Source organism: Pocillopora verrucosa, chromosome 4 (assembly GCF_036669915.1).
Source record: "Pocillopora verrucosa isolate sample1 chromosome 4, ASM3666991v2, whole genome shotgun sequence".
Lineage (NCBI taxonomy): Eukaryota > Metazoa > Cnidaria > Anthozoa > Scleractinia > Pocilloporidae > Pocillopora > Pocillopora verrucosa.
The window spans coordinates 17,161,003-17,174,899 of record NC_089315.1 but is presented as its reverse complement, the minus strand read 5'-3'; the positions used below and the strand labels follow the sequence as shown (position 1 = coordinate 17,174,899).

The 13,897-nt window shown below is 37.3% G+C and overlaps 1 protein-coding gene across 1 annotated transcript in view; it reads left to right on the top strand.

Moving 5' to 3' along the window:
* The first annotated feature begins 642 nt into the window (after positions 1 to 642).
* Positions 643 to 13,897, top strand: part of LOC131775543 (elongation factor 2b-like) — a 14,580-nt gene continuing 1,325 nt past the window's right edge. The window contains exons 1-11 of the mRNA XM_059091659.2: positions 643 to 752; positions 994 to 1,014; positions 2,730 to 2,923; positions 6,775 to 6,956; positions 7,846 to 8,057; positions 8,502 to 8,735; positions 9,606 to 9,881; positions 10,789 to 10,961; positions 11,599 to 11,737; positions 12,214 to 12,441; positions 12,747 to 13,283. Of these exons, the coding sequence (XP_058947642.1) occupies positions 750 to 752; positions 994 to 1,014; positions 2,730 to 2,923; positions 6,775 to 6,956; positions 7,846 to 8,057; positions 8,502 to 8,735; positions 9,606 to 9,881; positions 10,789 to 10,961; positions 11,599 to 11,737; positions 12,214 to 12,441; positions 12,747 to 13,283 (2,199 nt within the window). The 5' untranslated portion in view covers positions 643 to 749. The remainder of the gene's footprint in view (positions 753 to 993; positions 1,015 to 2,729; positions 2,924 to 6,774; positions 6,957 to 7,845; positions 8,058 to 8,501; positions 8,736 to 9,605; positions 9,882 to 10,788; positions 10,962 to 11,598; positions 11,738 to 12,213; positions 12,442 to 12,746; positions 13,284 to 13,897) is intronic.

The window sequence follows — 13,897 nt, the reverse complement described above, 5'->3', positions numbered from 1 at the left end:
CATAATCTCACCTCTTCCTTCCCATCGGCCCCTTTGTCAGTGTAGCGACTATCTTCCATGACCCCACCAGGCCACGACCGCTTATTGGTATGTGAAAATTAAGTATTGTTAGTATAACGACAAAACGAACACAAAAATAATTTTTCACTCCTGACTCACTGTAATAAATACACCGAGAAATCATTGTGGCAAACTTTGATGTGTGATAACTAAATACGGCCACAACAACATTCAGCTGCGAATCGGCACCCCTCCTGTGGCTCAAAATTTTCATTTAGATACCACCTGGAGAATTAGAGCCCCTTACCATCCCCTAAAGAGTGACGAGCCATTAAAAGCAGAATCTACAAGACGTGTGAAGCACTTTTATTCAGGGCACATGTCCTTTTAAGCAGCACAGGTTTACTACTCCTTTCCTTGAAGGATAAATACATGAGAGCTTAGAGCAGGGTTTATGACTTCCGCTCTAAACTCGAAATGGGCCCACTTTCTCGGAAAACGATAAACTCTTCAGCTTAGAGGTATAAGTGTATTAATAATATCCACCTTTTAAAGCACATCCTTTCTTGAGCCCCGTTCTTGAGAAAGGCCCTCCTCTCCCTACTCATTCTCTCCTCGTCCACATGAGAGTGAGGCCATTTCATCGTCATTGTGCAATACGTTCTCTCCTTCAGTCCTTTTACCTCTGGACGCCATTACGGCATCAGTAGTGCCTTACTGCAATCCAGAGAAATCACACCGCTACCATCATGGTGAGTGGCCATCGTGGTTCCATCGTTTTCAATCTGTATTATGTTGTATCCGATAAGGTCAAATGACACCTCTTTCGTAAGATTTCTTTAAAATGCGATAGAGTTTTTAGCGTCCAGTTAGAATATATAGTCGCCATTTTTAACCGGCCTTTTAACCTTGAGAGTGATGTATAAAAACTTTGGCTCTCGCTAAGTCGTTATTGTTGCTAACTAATAATTTCTTTTCTTTTCCCTTTTTCAGCCGAACTTCACGATAGACCAGGTAAGTCGGGACCTCAAAAAACTGTTTTCAATCTTTTGTATTTTGAATGAGGGAATTTGTGTGAAACGTGGAATCATACAACGAAAAATTTGTGCGATGCAACTATCAAGTCCTTAACGGTTGTCTTTTCTATAAATAAGAATCATTAAGCGGGAAGGTTATTTACTGAATAACTAGTAGATTGATAAAATCGCAAGGCAAAGGAAAGGATCGCAGGGAAAATTATATTTACCATGAAGTTTTAGCACAAATAATTAACTGAGTATGACCGATCTCTCTGGTATCACACCACCGGAAGTATCGAATCGTGTTCAGAAAAGGTTGAAATGGGTGAATTACGTCACTACTGACGTCTAATCGAGCCAAAGATCGTTTGAAACCCTTTTTACTCGATGGTAAATTGCCTTGAATGTGGTAGAAGGAACCAGTTGTCCTCAAAACTCCTGTTTCGTCTTCATGCAATTTTTTTAGTGTGCACACTTTCTTCATTTACAACAATTTGTTCACAGTCTGATAATTTCACATAGAAATAATCTGGAAGTGGTTTTTGTCTCTTTTCCCGTGGGAAAGAGTTGAACAAAACTCTTCTTCAAATGCATAATGGGTTAGGGTTTTTTTCTTTTCCTTTCTTTTCTTTTCTTGAGAATTTGTGCAAGTGCAACAGCATATCCAACAGGCAATTTTTGCTCAGAGTTGGCCTTTTTAATGCTTCTTCCATTAACTTAAACTGTTCCAAGGGCTCTTTTATTATGGAATCCAAGCTTAATATAGTTTTGCACACCACAACAATGCAGGTCAAACACCAAATTCTCACAACCAATTTACAAGGAAATGTGTAATATCTAGAGGGGAGAATTAACAATCAGAATTAGGAGTTAAAGGATTAACAATAGATCAAGTAGCCATTAAAATATCCTCTCTCCGTAGTAGTCTTCTTTCTCTCTAATAAGCTAGGATATCCTACCATTTATGTCAGACAACATCTCAAATGGCATTTCACTGTGCTAGATGGGCTCTAATTTTATTTGGTTTTGCTTTGGTTACGAAATACTGATAAGTGTAGTGCAAAGAAATCTTTGGGTTAAGATTTTTTTTTTGAAAGAGAAGACAACTTCAAATATGACCGATTTTTTCTTTGCTCAGCTCTAATAATTTTGCCTCAATGGAAAGATTGTGAAGAACATATGATTTTAACCATTTACACTTTAACTACAAATTCTCCTTAAAGAACAGTAATTTCTCCTCACTGTTCATTATACATTTCCCATGGTACGCACAAGGGAAAGAAGTGTCCAACAATCAAGAGCTTATGGAGTTTGCTATCATTTCCTTTATTCTAGTGACCTTAACATTGGTTTTGGGGCTGATACTGAGGGGAGAGATAAGATGCTTACCACTCTTGGGGGTTAAAAGTAAATTCTGTGTTAGTGTAAATGTTGGCTCCTGGATATAAAATTTAGTCAAAATCCCCTTACTTTGGAGGTGAATGAGCATTTTTTATTAGATGGTCTGTCCCATTGCATAGTTTCATATTTCAGTTGTTGCCAACTGGACAGAAGAATAAGCAGTAATTTTTATATTTCCAATTAATATCAACCATAAGGATAAAATAAGGGACCACCAGGGACAATAAAGTTTGATCCATTTTAAAGGACGATATTGATTGGTGACCTGAATATATGTAGCCTTTTAATAATATCACCTGTTCTTTTTAGATCCGTGGGATCATGGACAAAAAGAACAACATTCGTAACATGTCTGTTATTGCTCATGTTGACCATGGAAAGTCCACCTTGACAGATTCTTTGGTCAGCAAAGCTGGAATTATTGCATCTGCAAAAGCTGGTGAAACAAGGTTTACAGACACCAGGAAAGATGAACAAGAGCGTTGCATTACTATCAAGTCAACGTAAGTCTTAGAACTTGAGTCTTTTTTCAAAGTTATGGCCTCTTCTGTAAAAGGAAATTGTCCATGTTGAAACATCAAACTTAAAGAGGGGTTAGGATAAAAAGCAAGCCACATCTGGAAAATTGTGGAAACTGTTTGAGGGTTGAGCACAAGATAACATTTCCAATGTCACTTGCACCGCTCAGATAACTGAAGAAGAATCATTTAAGAGTATGACATGAAAATTATGCACTCTAATCCTATAAAAGTATACATTTTCTTAAAGCTTAATAAACACTGATTTTGGATATATAATTTGTGACCCTCCACGGGAAAACGGACACTAACGCTTTTCCGTTAAACGGTCTCGAAAAACGGTTGTAAACGGATAGTAAACGGTTAACTCGAGCGTTTAAACGGATGCCATAACCGCTTAAACGGATGGCAAAAAATTTAAACGGTTGACCAAAGTCCAAAAACGGATAGCTTAGGCCTTCAAACGGTTGACCAAAAATAAAAACGGATAGCACGAAACGTTAAACGGTTGACCAAAGTTCAAAAACGGATGGCTCACACTTTTAAACGGTTGACCAAAAATAAAAACGGTCAGTCCGAAACGTTAAACAGTTGACCAAAGTCCAAAAACGGATGGCTTGAACCGAGAAACGGTTGACCAAAATCGACAAACGATGAGCTTAAAATTAATGTTTAACGGCTGTGGTTGAGCCGGCGAGATCTTCTGCGGAAAAACTTTCAGAGTGACAACGGATAATTATCCTTTAAAGCGAAAATATTTAGCATGATAATTTGAAAAGTAATAACTTGCATATACTTGCGCATTTTATTTCTGGGTTAATTACTGCCGCTTTCGTGTGACATTCATGAAATAAGCGCAATTTACTTAGAATAGTTTCGCTGCCGAATATCCTGAACGGCTACCGCGAGAAACTCATAATCTTCTCCTTTGTTTATTCTTATTAGTATTGAAAATGAACTTCATTTCTTCCTGTTCGGAAGTTTCGCGAAACAAATTTGCATATGCAATGCCGCCACCTGGTCTGAAGCCGAGACCTTTCAAGGTCAAATAACGCAATGAAGTTCCATTGCAAATAAAAGGTCGAATCGGTGTCACGCACCAAGCGGGGCCGTTAAAATGATTGTCAATAAAACCAAGAATGATGAATCAAGATGATATAAACAGAAAGAGAGTAGCCGATTTAACTTGTTTGTCAAAGGATGCGACGGAACTCGCTTACTATGATCACGCAATAGATAAAACCAAAATAAGATACGGTCTTTCTGTATTTCAAGAACCGGCGAGTATCGAGCGAACGTAAGATTGATACTTCGAACTGCCTATTACAGAATGATAGGCAAACAGTCCAAAGCTTTCCGTGGAACTTTAAACGGATAGCTTTTTTTTTAAACGGGTAAGCAAACCGTTTAAATGTTTTTGCTAGAGCGTCGAACGGATGCAAATTTTTTTAAACGGATGCAAATTTTTTTAAACGGATGAGCAAACCGCTTAAACGTTTTGGCAAAAGCGTTAAACGGATGCAAATTTTTTTAAACGGATGAGCAAACCGCTTAAACGTTTTAGCTAAAGCATTAAACGGATGCAAATTTTTTTAAACGGATAAGCAAACCGTTTAAACGCTTTCATGAACCGTTTAAACGGATATAAACGGATAGTAAACGGTTTTGCAGCTTAAACGGAAAAGCGTTAGTGTCCGTTTTCCCGTGGAGGGTCACATTTATTTTCATAATTTGTGCTACAGAACAGAATGAGAGCTTAGTCATTCATGCTCAGAAATTTTTCCTAGATAAGTTTATTTGTCAATGTATTTTAATCAACACTTTTTTGTTGGACTGTGATCTGCACATATTGAACTAAAAAAGTTTGACTGGGATTTGTAATTTAAAGCCTGGTTATTATTTTATCATTTTTTAACTTAAAAGTAGCGCTTTTGAGCAAAGTTTTCACTGTTACATTTTGAGTGTAGCTCTCCTCCATCTGCCTGACCTCTTTCTTCCTCTCTTTGCTGGTTGAAGCACCTTCCATATCAGCACAAATGGCTACATATTCATATATGTCACATGTAACCTTCTCAACCTAATAACTCCTTACGAATTGTATGGGCTAGTTGCCTTCTACCATGCATCAGCATTGACAGGCAAAACAAATGACTTATTACAATGTGATCGGGTAACAGCCTTCACAGGTGTGAAGAGGAACACATTTATGTAAACAAACATCAATGTCCCTTAAAATTTTAAAGTTGCTTTTTCTGGTAAAGTGTTTTAATCCTTGAAGACTTTATTCTCGAATTATTGTCAGCTCGCCGACGGACCAACTCACCAACGCCAACTCGCCGACGTATAAAATCGAGTAGAGACGTCGGCGAGTTGGTTGTCAATCCAATACAACTTATTAGAAGTTAAACATACAGAAAATTAAATGATATTTAGTAAAAAAACACTGGTGAACATTGGTGAACATCAAACAGAAGCTTAAACATTGGTGAACATCACCAATGACTAGAACAGCTTAAGATGGAACTAGTTATTGTGCGACAACAACACCATAAAGACTCATCATGTCAATCGCTCAGATTTTTTAATGAAAACTTGGCTTTCTAGACAAGATCTTAAGTAAAAAGCATTTATTTTTATTTGCAACAAAGTTTATAAGGATCTCAAGGCAAATAAAGTGAAGTAAACATCGCCAATGACTCTAACAGCTTCAAACGCGAACGAGTTATTGTGTGACAACAACACTGTAAAGACTCATCATGACAATCGGTCAGATTTTTAAAGAAAACTTGGCTTTCTAGACAAGATCTTTCGTAAAAAGCAATTATTTTTATTTGCAACGAAGTTTATAAGGATCTCAAGGCGAACAAAGTAAAGTAAACATCGCCAATGACTCTAACAGCTTCAGACGCGAACGAGTTATTGTGTGACAACAACACCGTAAAGACTCGTCATGTCAATCGCTCAGATTTTTTAACGAAAAATTGGCTTTCTAGACAAGATCTTTAGTAAAAAGCATTTATTTTTATTTGCAACAAAGTTTATAAGGATCTTAAGGCGAATAAAGCGAAGTAAACCTCACCAATGACTCTAACAGCTTCAGACGCGAATGAGTTATTGTGTGACAACAACACTGTTAAGACTCATCATGACAATCGGTCAGATTTTTTAAGAAAACTTGGCTTTCTCGATAAGATCTTTAGTAAAAAGCATTTCTTTTTATTTGCAACAAAGTTTATAAGGATCTCAAGGCGAATAAAGTAAAGTAAACATCACCAATTACTATATCCCCTTCAGATGCGAATGAGTTATTGTATGACAACAACACCGTAAAGACTCATCATGTCAATCGCTCAGATTTTTTAAGAAAACATGTTCACCAATGTTCACCAATGTTTAAGCTTCTGTTTGATGTTCACCAATGTTCACCAGTGTTTTTTACTAAATATCCTTTTATTTTTCTGTATGTTTAACTTCTAATAAGTTGTATCGGATTGACGACCAACTCGCCAACGTCTCTACTCGATTTTATATGTCGGAGAGTTGGCGTCGGCGAGTTGGTCCGTTGGCGAGTTGACTGGTCACCTTTATTCTCAGCTAGTATTCGCTTAATTTTGGGGAAATTTGGAGATTGTTGGAAATATACTGAACCCAAAAGAGTGTCTCAGATTTTTTATTTTTTCCTTCTCTCTTGAGATTTAGCCTCTATCTCTGCTTCTTTTTCAATCTCTGATACCTTAAAGGTATCTGTCAATCTACCTCCAGCGATACCTCAAGACAAAAGTGATGCCTTTGTGCTTGGTGATAATTTTGTGATCCAAATGTCTATTCCAACTTAGGGCCATTTCTATGTACTATGAACTGTCAGACGCAGATATGGAATTCATCCAAGGTGAAAGTGACGGAAAGGGATTCTTGATCAATCTCATTGACTCACCAGGACATGTGGATTTTTCATCAGAAGTTACAGCTGCTTTGCGTGTGACTGATGGTGCTCTTGTTGTTGTGGACTGTGTCAGTGGTAGGTATTAAAGATGAAATTTTAAGTTTTCTTCACTTCAGAATCCTTGTGGAAAGAAATCAAAACCCAACCAACATCATTATCTTAGCCCTAACACCCCAACATTAGTATGCATATTCTCCACACTTTTTCCTACACATTTCCTCTGGTGTTAATAAGGAGAATTTGCAAACAGTGAAGAACTTTGGTTAGCTATCATTCCTTTCTTGTTATGACCTTGATGTTTGATTCAGAGGTGATACCATAAAGAGAAAGTAGATGGCAGTCAATCTAAGGGGTCAAAGGGTTAGTTAAGTCTCTTAATGGTTGTAGCCAAAATGAAGACCCCTGGGAACTAAAACCAAGGACCTGGAACCAGAAAACAAAGACCCCTCTATTTTCTATATTTATTATGATCTTGTGAAGATTTCAATGACAGATGAGTTTGATCACATCCTTTATCACTATCAATAAAGAAAATAAGGGATCTTAGTTTTCAAGTCTTAGTTTTTAGGTCTTAGGTCTTAGCTTTTGGGATGTTCGTTTTTGCTTCAACTCTCTCTTAATCCTAGCTTGCATTATTGAACTTGGACTCTTCATATACTGAAGTTAACTGAGTTAATGCTTTGACCTTCAGAGTGACTTACATCCAATTTCTCCTCATAACATCTCCCCTGAATCTTACAGTAACCTTTCAAGAGTGAAGGAAATGATCACCAAACAAAAAGCTCTTGATTGATAAAACAGATCCTCATTGTTAGCATGTTTGGAAATGTTTTTCTAGGTTGAGGCAAACACAAGGCAAATGTTAAATGCTTTTTGCTGAAAACAAAAGCATAACACTTAACCAGGAATGATAAGTAGCATTTCAATTTTTAAACTATGAGGAGTTTCTCTTGTCCCTGCTTAGGTGTTTGTGTCCAGACTGAGACAGTGTTGCGGCAGGCCATAGGTGAGCGCATCAAGCCTGTGCTTTTTATGAACAAAATGGACCGTGCACTTCTAGAACTGCAGCTAGAAATGGAAGATCTTTACCAAACTCTCCAACGTATTGTGGAGAGTACCAATGTCATCGTGGCAACTTATTGTCCTGAGGAAAGTGGTCCTATGGGGAATATACAGGTAAGACTAACATGGGGAAGAAGGTTTGTTATGGATTACCTGCTTTGATCTTGCATTATGGGAAAAGACAACAGCCAAGGCACTAGTACATGTAACTACCAATGAGGGTGCCTTAAGTATTTTGGGTTGTTTTTAAAATATCTCGCCATGATAATTCTGCAACAAACATTCGATCTCATTTGAAGTGATGTTCTACTGATAAGGATAATCCTTTTGTTCAATTTTCTGTAGAAACATGAGTAAAACTCTATAAATGAAGAGTCATAAAACTAGATAATAAAGAATCAAGGATGATTATACTAATAGAGAATTTCTAAGTTGTTTTACAAAATACTAATTGTATTTTTATTACCTGAAATATGTAAAAGGAAAGGTAAATTCATCCTTTTCATAGCTGCATTGAAGTAACTGTTTGAACTTAATTTATTTCTGATTTTCTTGAAGGTTTCTCCAGAGAAAGGTACTGTTGGTTTTGGTTCAGGACTCCATGGTTGGGCCTTCACCCTTAAACAGTTTTCCGAGATATATGCAGCTAAGTTCAAGCAACCACCCTCAAAGTTTATGAAACGTCTTTGGGGTGACCAGTTTTTCAGTGCAAAAGATAAAAAGTGGAACAAGACTGGTGGCGATGGTTATGTGCGTGGGTTCAATCAGTTTGTACTTGACCCAATTTACAAGGTGAAATGACTTTCAGTGCTTTGATAGAGACCTAAGTTTCGTAGGCTATTAATGTTTGTCTTTGGGGAAAAATAGCCAGCCAGCAGTGAACTTTTTTTACTCTTGCACAATTTAACTAGTAGCCCTTAGAACACTTCGATTCCTTGAGAAACATGGCATAATTTCTTCAACAGAATGATAATCTTGTGGGAGCCTCTGCTTCTCCCCCACTAGATGGTCTAGAAGGTCATTCCCTAGAAAATTGCCAAAAAGGTTGTCATTTCCCTAAGTAATTGAATCATGGTGTGATGAATAAATCAAAAGATAGATCATAAGAGCATTGACAACCAACCAATATGTCTGATGCTAACCTGGAAATGAAACCAATGAGTTACATTCCAGATTTTGTGTACATATAGCAAGCATAAACATTTTGGGGGCATTTAAATTGTGCAGATCATTAGTTTTTGGTCTTTTAACCCTTTTACTCCCAAGATCAAAAATTCAATTCTCTTTTCTGTCTGGTATGCATTCATATAATTTGAGCTCTGAGAATTTGGTGTTAAATCAAACAATATCCACTAATTGATATGTTTTATTCTTTGCAACACCCTTCTGCCTAAACTGTATCAGAACTGTAGGGAGAATTCTAATTTGGTCACTCATTGGAGTGAATAAGTTAGGGAACAATTTTTGTGATTCACTTGCAATTGCATAAGTAGTGGTACTCAAACATAGGTTTTCAACATTATAATAATGATTGTCTTGTATATCAAAGATGAATAACAATCCTGTAGGAAACACAATTTAGTGAGTTAGAACTTTTGATAATTAATTTTGATAATTTTTTTCTTTTCTTTTTTAATTTTCTATTTATGTTTTTGTTTTAAGGTATTTGATGCCATCATGAATTTCAAGAAAGAGGAAACTGCAAAACTGTTGGAGAAGTTGAATGTCAAGCTAACAGGTGATGATAAAGATCTGGAAGGTAAACCATTGTTAAAGAAGGTCATGCAGAAATGGCTGCCAGCTGGTGATGCCTTGCTACAGATGATCACCATCCACCTGCCATCCCCAGTCACAGCTCAGAAGTACCGTGTGGAGTTGCTCTATGAAGGACCTCAGGATGATCCAGTTGCCTTGGGAATTAAGAACTGTGACCCACAAGTATGCAGATACTGAAAATACATTTAATTGCTATGAATAGTCTGCTTGTAAACCTCCCTCTTCTCCCACATATAAGGGAATTTAAGTTGTTGTGGTGATAATGCTAGGGAAATGGTGATTAAGGAATTAAGTTTCATTTTTCTATTTTATTTTGCTTATAGAACTTGTGTATGATCTCTAATGACACAAAATCTCCCCTCCAAGCAAATGAATGTATATTTTCTCATACTGAACAGCAAAAGGTGTACCTAATGAAAGGCCTTAATCTCAACTCAGATTTGGCGTAAATTTTGTGTTCAAAACCTCGATCTAAATCGGGGTTTCTGAAAGTCATTACTATACTGGTTGTCATCAAGGAAATTTAAAAAGAAAGGAAGATCTGATGGGGCAGTGAATCAACTTTGATTTCACCAAATTCAGTCAGTCAGTCAGCAAAGCCCAATTCACAGTTATTCCTAAAAATGCATTTTGGATATAAGATGGCTCATACACCAAAAAACTCTTCAATTTTGTCAGCTAGTGATAAAAAAGATTTGTTTTTGAGGTTGGAAATCTATTTAAGCAATACTTTTAAAGTGGACAAATTATCTCTCTTTTTATTTGAGGAAGTAAACACCCTGAAACCAAAGCAAATCCTACATGTTCAGCAAGAGCTAATAATTACTATGGAACTTGAACACAGACATTTTTTAGAAACAGATGGTGATTTAAAGTCTAATGAAACTACTTGTGGCATGCTTAGGTATCACACAACCAACTGTAATGCCTTTATTTTTGCATATTTACCTGAACAGTTCAGGAAAAGATATATAACCAGCTCTAGGAAACAGAACTAGTAAAACGTCTATTGATAAGCTCCACATTGAAATTCTTATCTCACTTAAACTGGGTTGTGTGATTTTTGCAGGCCCCCCTGTGTCTGTATGTCTCCAAGATGGTCCCAACTGTAGACAAAGGTCGCTTCTATGCTTTTGGACGTGTGTTTTCAGGAATTGTTGAAACAGGACAGAAAGTGCGCATCATGGGTCCAAATTATGTACCTGGAAAGAAGGAAGATTTGTACAACAAAAGCATTCAGAGGTTGGTGGTGGTGTTGGATCATTCATTTCTTTTTTTTTTTTTTACAAATTTTTACTCAGCAAAACCATTCAGCATTTAAAGCTGTGACCATTTTAATCACCAATTTATAAATTTGTGTGAGACCACACAACTACATAGATGCATACCACAAAAAATGGTGTACAAGCTGCATAGGTTAGTATGGTTTGCAAACAGAAAGTATTCTTGGTTTTCAATCTTAGTGACTCAACTTGCATGTACATGCAATGAAGCAGCCAAAATAAAGGAACTCTCTAAGACTTCACTTGTGGTTTCTTTGCAAAAACTTTTTTTCCAAAGTGTAAGTTCCAAAACTCGGGATGTCACTTATACACTGTAGTTTATAGTCACTCAACTTTAGAAAGGAGTTTATTAACACCACTCTGCTATGGTTATTTTGCAACTCTTTGACAGGAAGTTATGGTAGCACTTACAGTGTACATGAAAATTGTAAAAAGTTAACCAGAACACATGTTTAATGGGGAAGATAGTTACTATTGCTAGTGCTTTATTCAATAACTCCTCAGTAGGTCACAGTTAATTATTCCTTTGAGATCTAAACTTCTTGAGCTTTTATGTTCTTTTATGTTCATTTCCTTTTTAATGTTGTTCTTGTTAGGACAATTTTGATGATGGGGCGCTATATTGAAGCCATTGAAAATGTTCCCTGTGGCAACATTGTTGGTTTGGTTGGTGTCGATCAGTTCTTGGTCAAAACTGGCACTATTACGACCTATGAACATGCCCACAATTTGAAGGTTAGTATCGTAAACGACAAAAAGTATTCAAAATTGCCTTCCGATTCTCTAATAGAGGTGGCTTTAGACTAACCTTAAGTTCTAGACAGTGGATTTTCTAGTTTCATTAGGGTTTACATTAACCCTTTAACTCCCATGAGTAGTCAAGATAGGATTTTCCCTTATATTATCAAGCAGACAAGTGGTAAGAATGACAAAAAATATTAGTTAGGGATAGACAGTAAGGAGAATTACTAATGAGGTTGTAGGAGTGACTGGGCTAAGAAATGTAGCAGTGCTAGAATACTGTACAGTCACAGGAGAAAAGTATTCACAAGTGAATCAAAGGCCACTCAGGCCATGGAGATTTAGGCAGTCAATTCTTTGATCTCCAGTGCCAAATGAACCTCAGTCCATGGTAGCTATAAAGTTTCACTCTCAACTACCCCCAAAATAAGTATCTCTTCGGAATTGCCATTGAATTTCTTGTTTTTCAGCAAATGAAATTCTCAGTGTCGCCAGTGGTTCGTGTTGCTGTCGAGGCTAAGAACCCATCTGATTTGCCGAAGTTGGTGGAAGGTCTCAAACGACTGGCTAAGTCTGATCCTATGGTGCAGTGTACAATCGAGGAAAGTGGTGAACACATTGTGGCAGGAGCTGGAGAATTACATTTGGAAATCTGTTTGAAGGATTTGGAGGAGGACCATGCTTGTATTCCCTTGAAGGTACTACCTGCTTGAGTTTTAAAAAAAAAAAATTGAAAGGGGTTCTTTCAGCCTATCCAAAATCTGTAAGAAACAAGGAGGGAAAAAAGGTTAGGGAAATTGGGTTCACGATTTTACAATTCCATGTAAAGGAAGTACACGCCACTGTTGTTCCTAGCTGTGCTCTTTCTACCTTTTGGTGAGCTTTTCAATCATTTTTGTGCTTTTTTAAGATGTGATACGGTGTATTAAAGTAAACGGTGCTTTGCAGATAACCTTTTTTATCGTTATTTATGTTTCAAATTTTTATGTGTTTGCATTTTTAGAAATCAGAGCCAGTGGTATCGTACCGTGAAACAGTTACAGCGGAGTCAAGTCAAACGTGCCTTTCAAAGTCGCCAAACAAGCACAATCGTTTATTCATGACAGCTGAACCTTTCCCTGATGGACTTGCTGAAGCTATAGACAAAGGAGATGTGCATTCCAGACAAGAGATAAAAGCCCGTGCCCGCTACTTGAGTGATACCTTTGATTGGGATGTCACAGAGGCACGTAAAATTTGGTGCTTTGGACCCGAGGGAACTGGTCCAAACATGGTGATTGACACAACCAAGGGAGTGCAATATCTGAATGAAATCAAGGATAGTGTGGTAGCTGGATTCCAGTGGGCTACCAAGGAAGGTCCCCTCTGTGAGGAGAACGTCCGCGGTGTGAGGTTTAATATCAAGGACGTCACTCTTCACACAGATGCAATTCACCGTGGTGGAGGGCAAATTATTCCTACAGCTCGTCGCTGTTTCCTAGCATGCATGTTGACTGGGCAGCCAAATTTATTGGAACCAGTTTACTTGTGTGAAATCCAGGTAAAAGAATCCTGATTTGTGTAGTTGTCAACCGTAAATTGTCTGCTGACCTCATTAGGAGAGGTTGCAATGCACTGTATGTGAAAGACTTCAACTACTAGAAGTTATTTATATGTAACTTCTCTTGACAGTATCCGGGGGTTATAAGAGCAGATAAACTTGTTCTTTTAACTCCTATGAGTGACCAAGACAGAATTCTCCTCTCAATATCAATACGGCATCAAGTAGACAAGTGATGAGAATTAAGACATATATCAACCAGGGGATTCTTAGTGTATCTATTATTATCATATTTCTGAAGGACTAAGATCATTTAATTGGCACTCTATAAAGATAGACTTTAATTGAACGATGCAACTATTATTTTCAAATGCATTCATAATCTTGCCTCAGATTACCTTGCAAATAAGTTTGGGCTACATTCTGTGTTCACGACAGGCAAACTTGATCAGCCAGTACCCTGGATACACCTCTTTGCCACCTTTCAAACTGGTCAGAGGTCTTTTGCTTATAGAGGAGCAAAGCTGTGGAATTCTCTAAGCAGCAATCTTATGTCTCTAAAATGTTCCAAGAAATTTAAGCGTCAGTTTACTAAGCTGCTATAAGGTTAACTT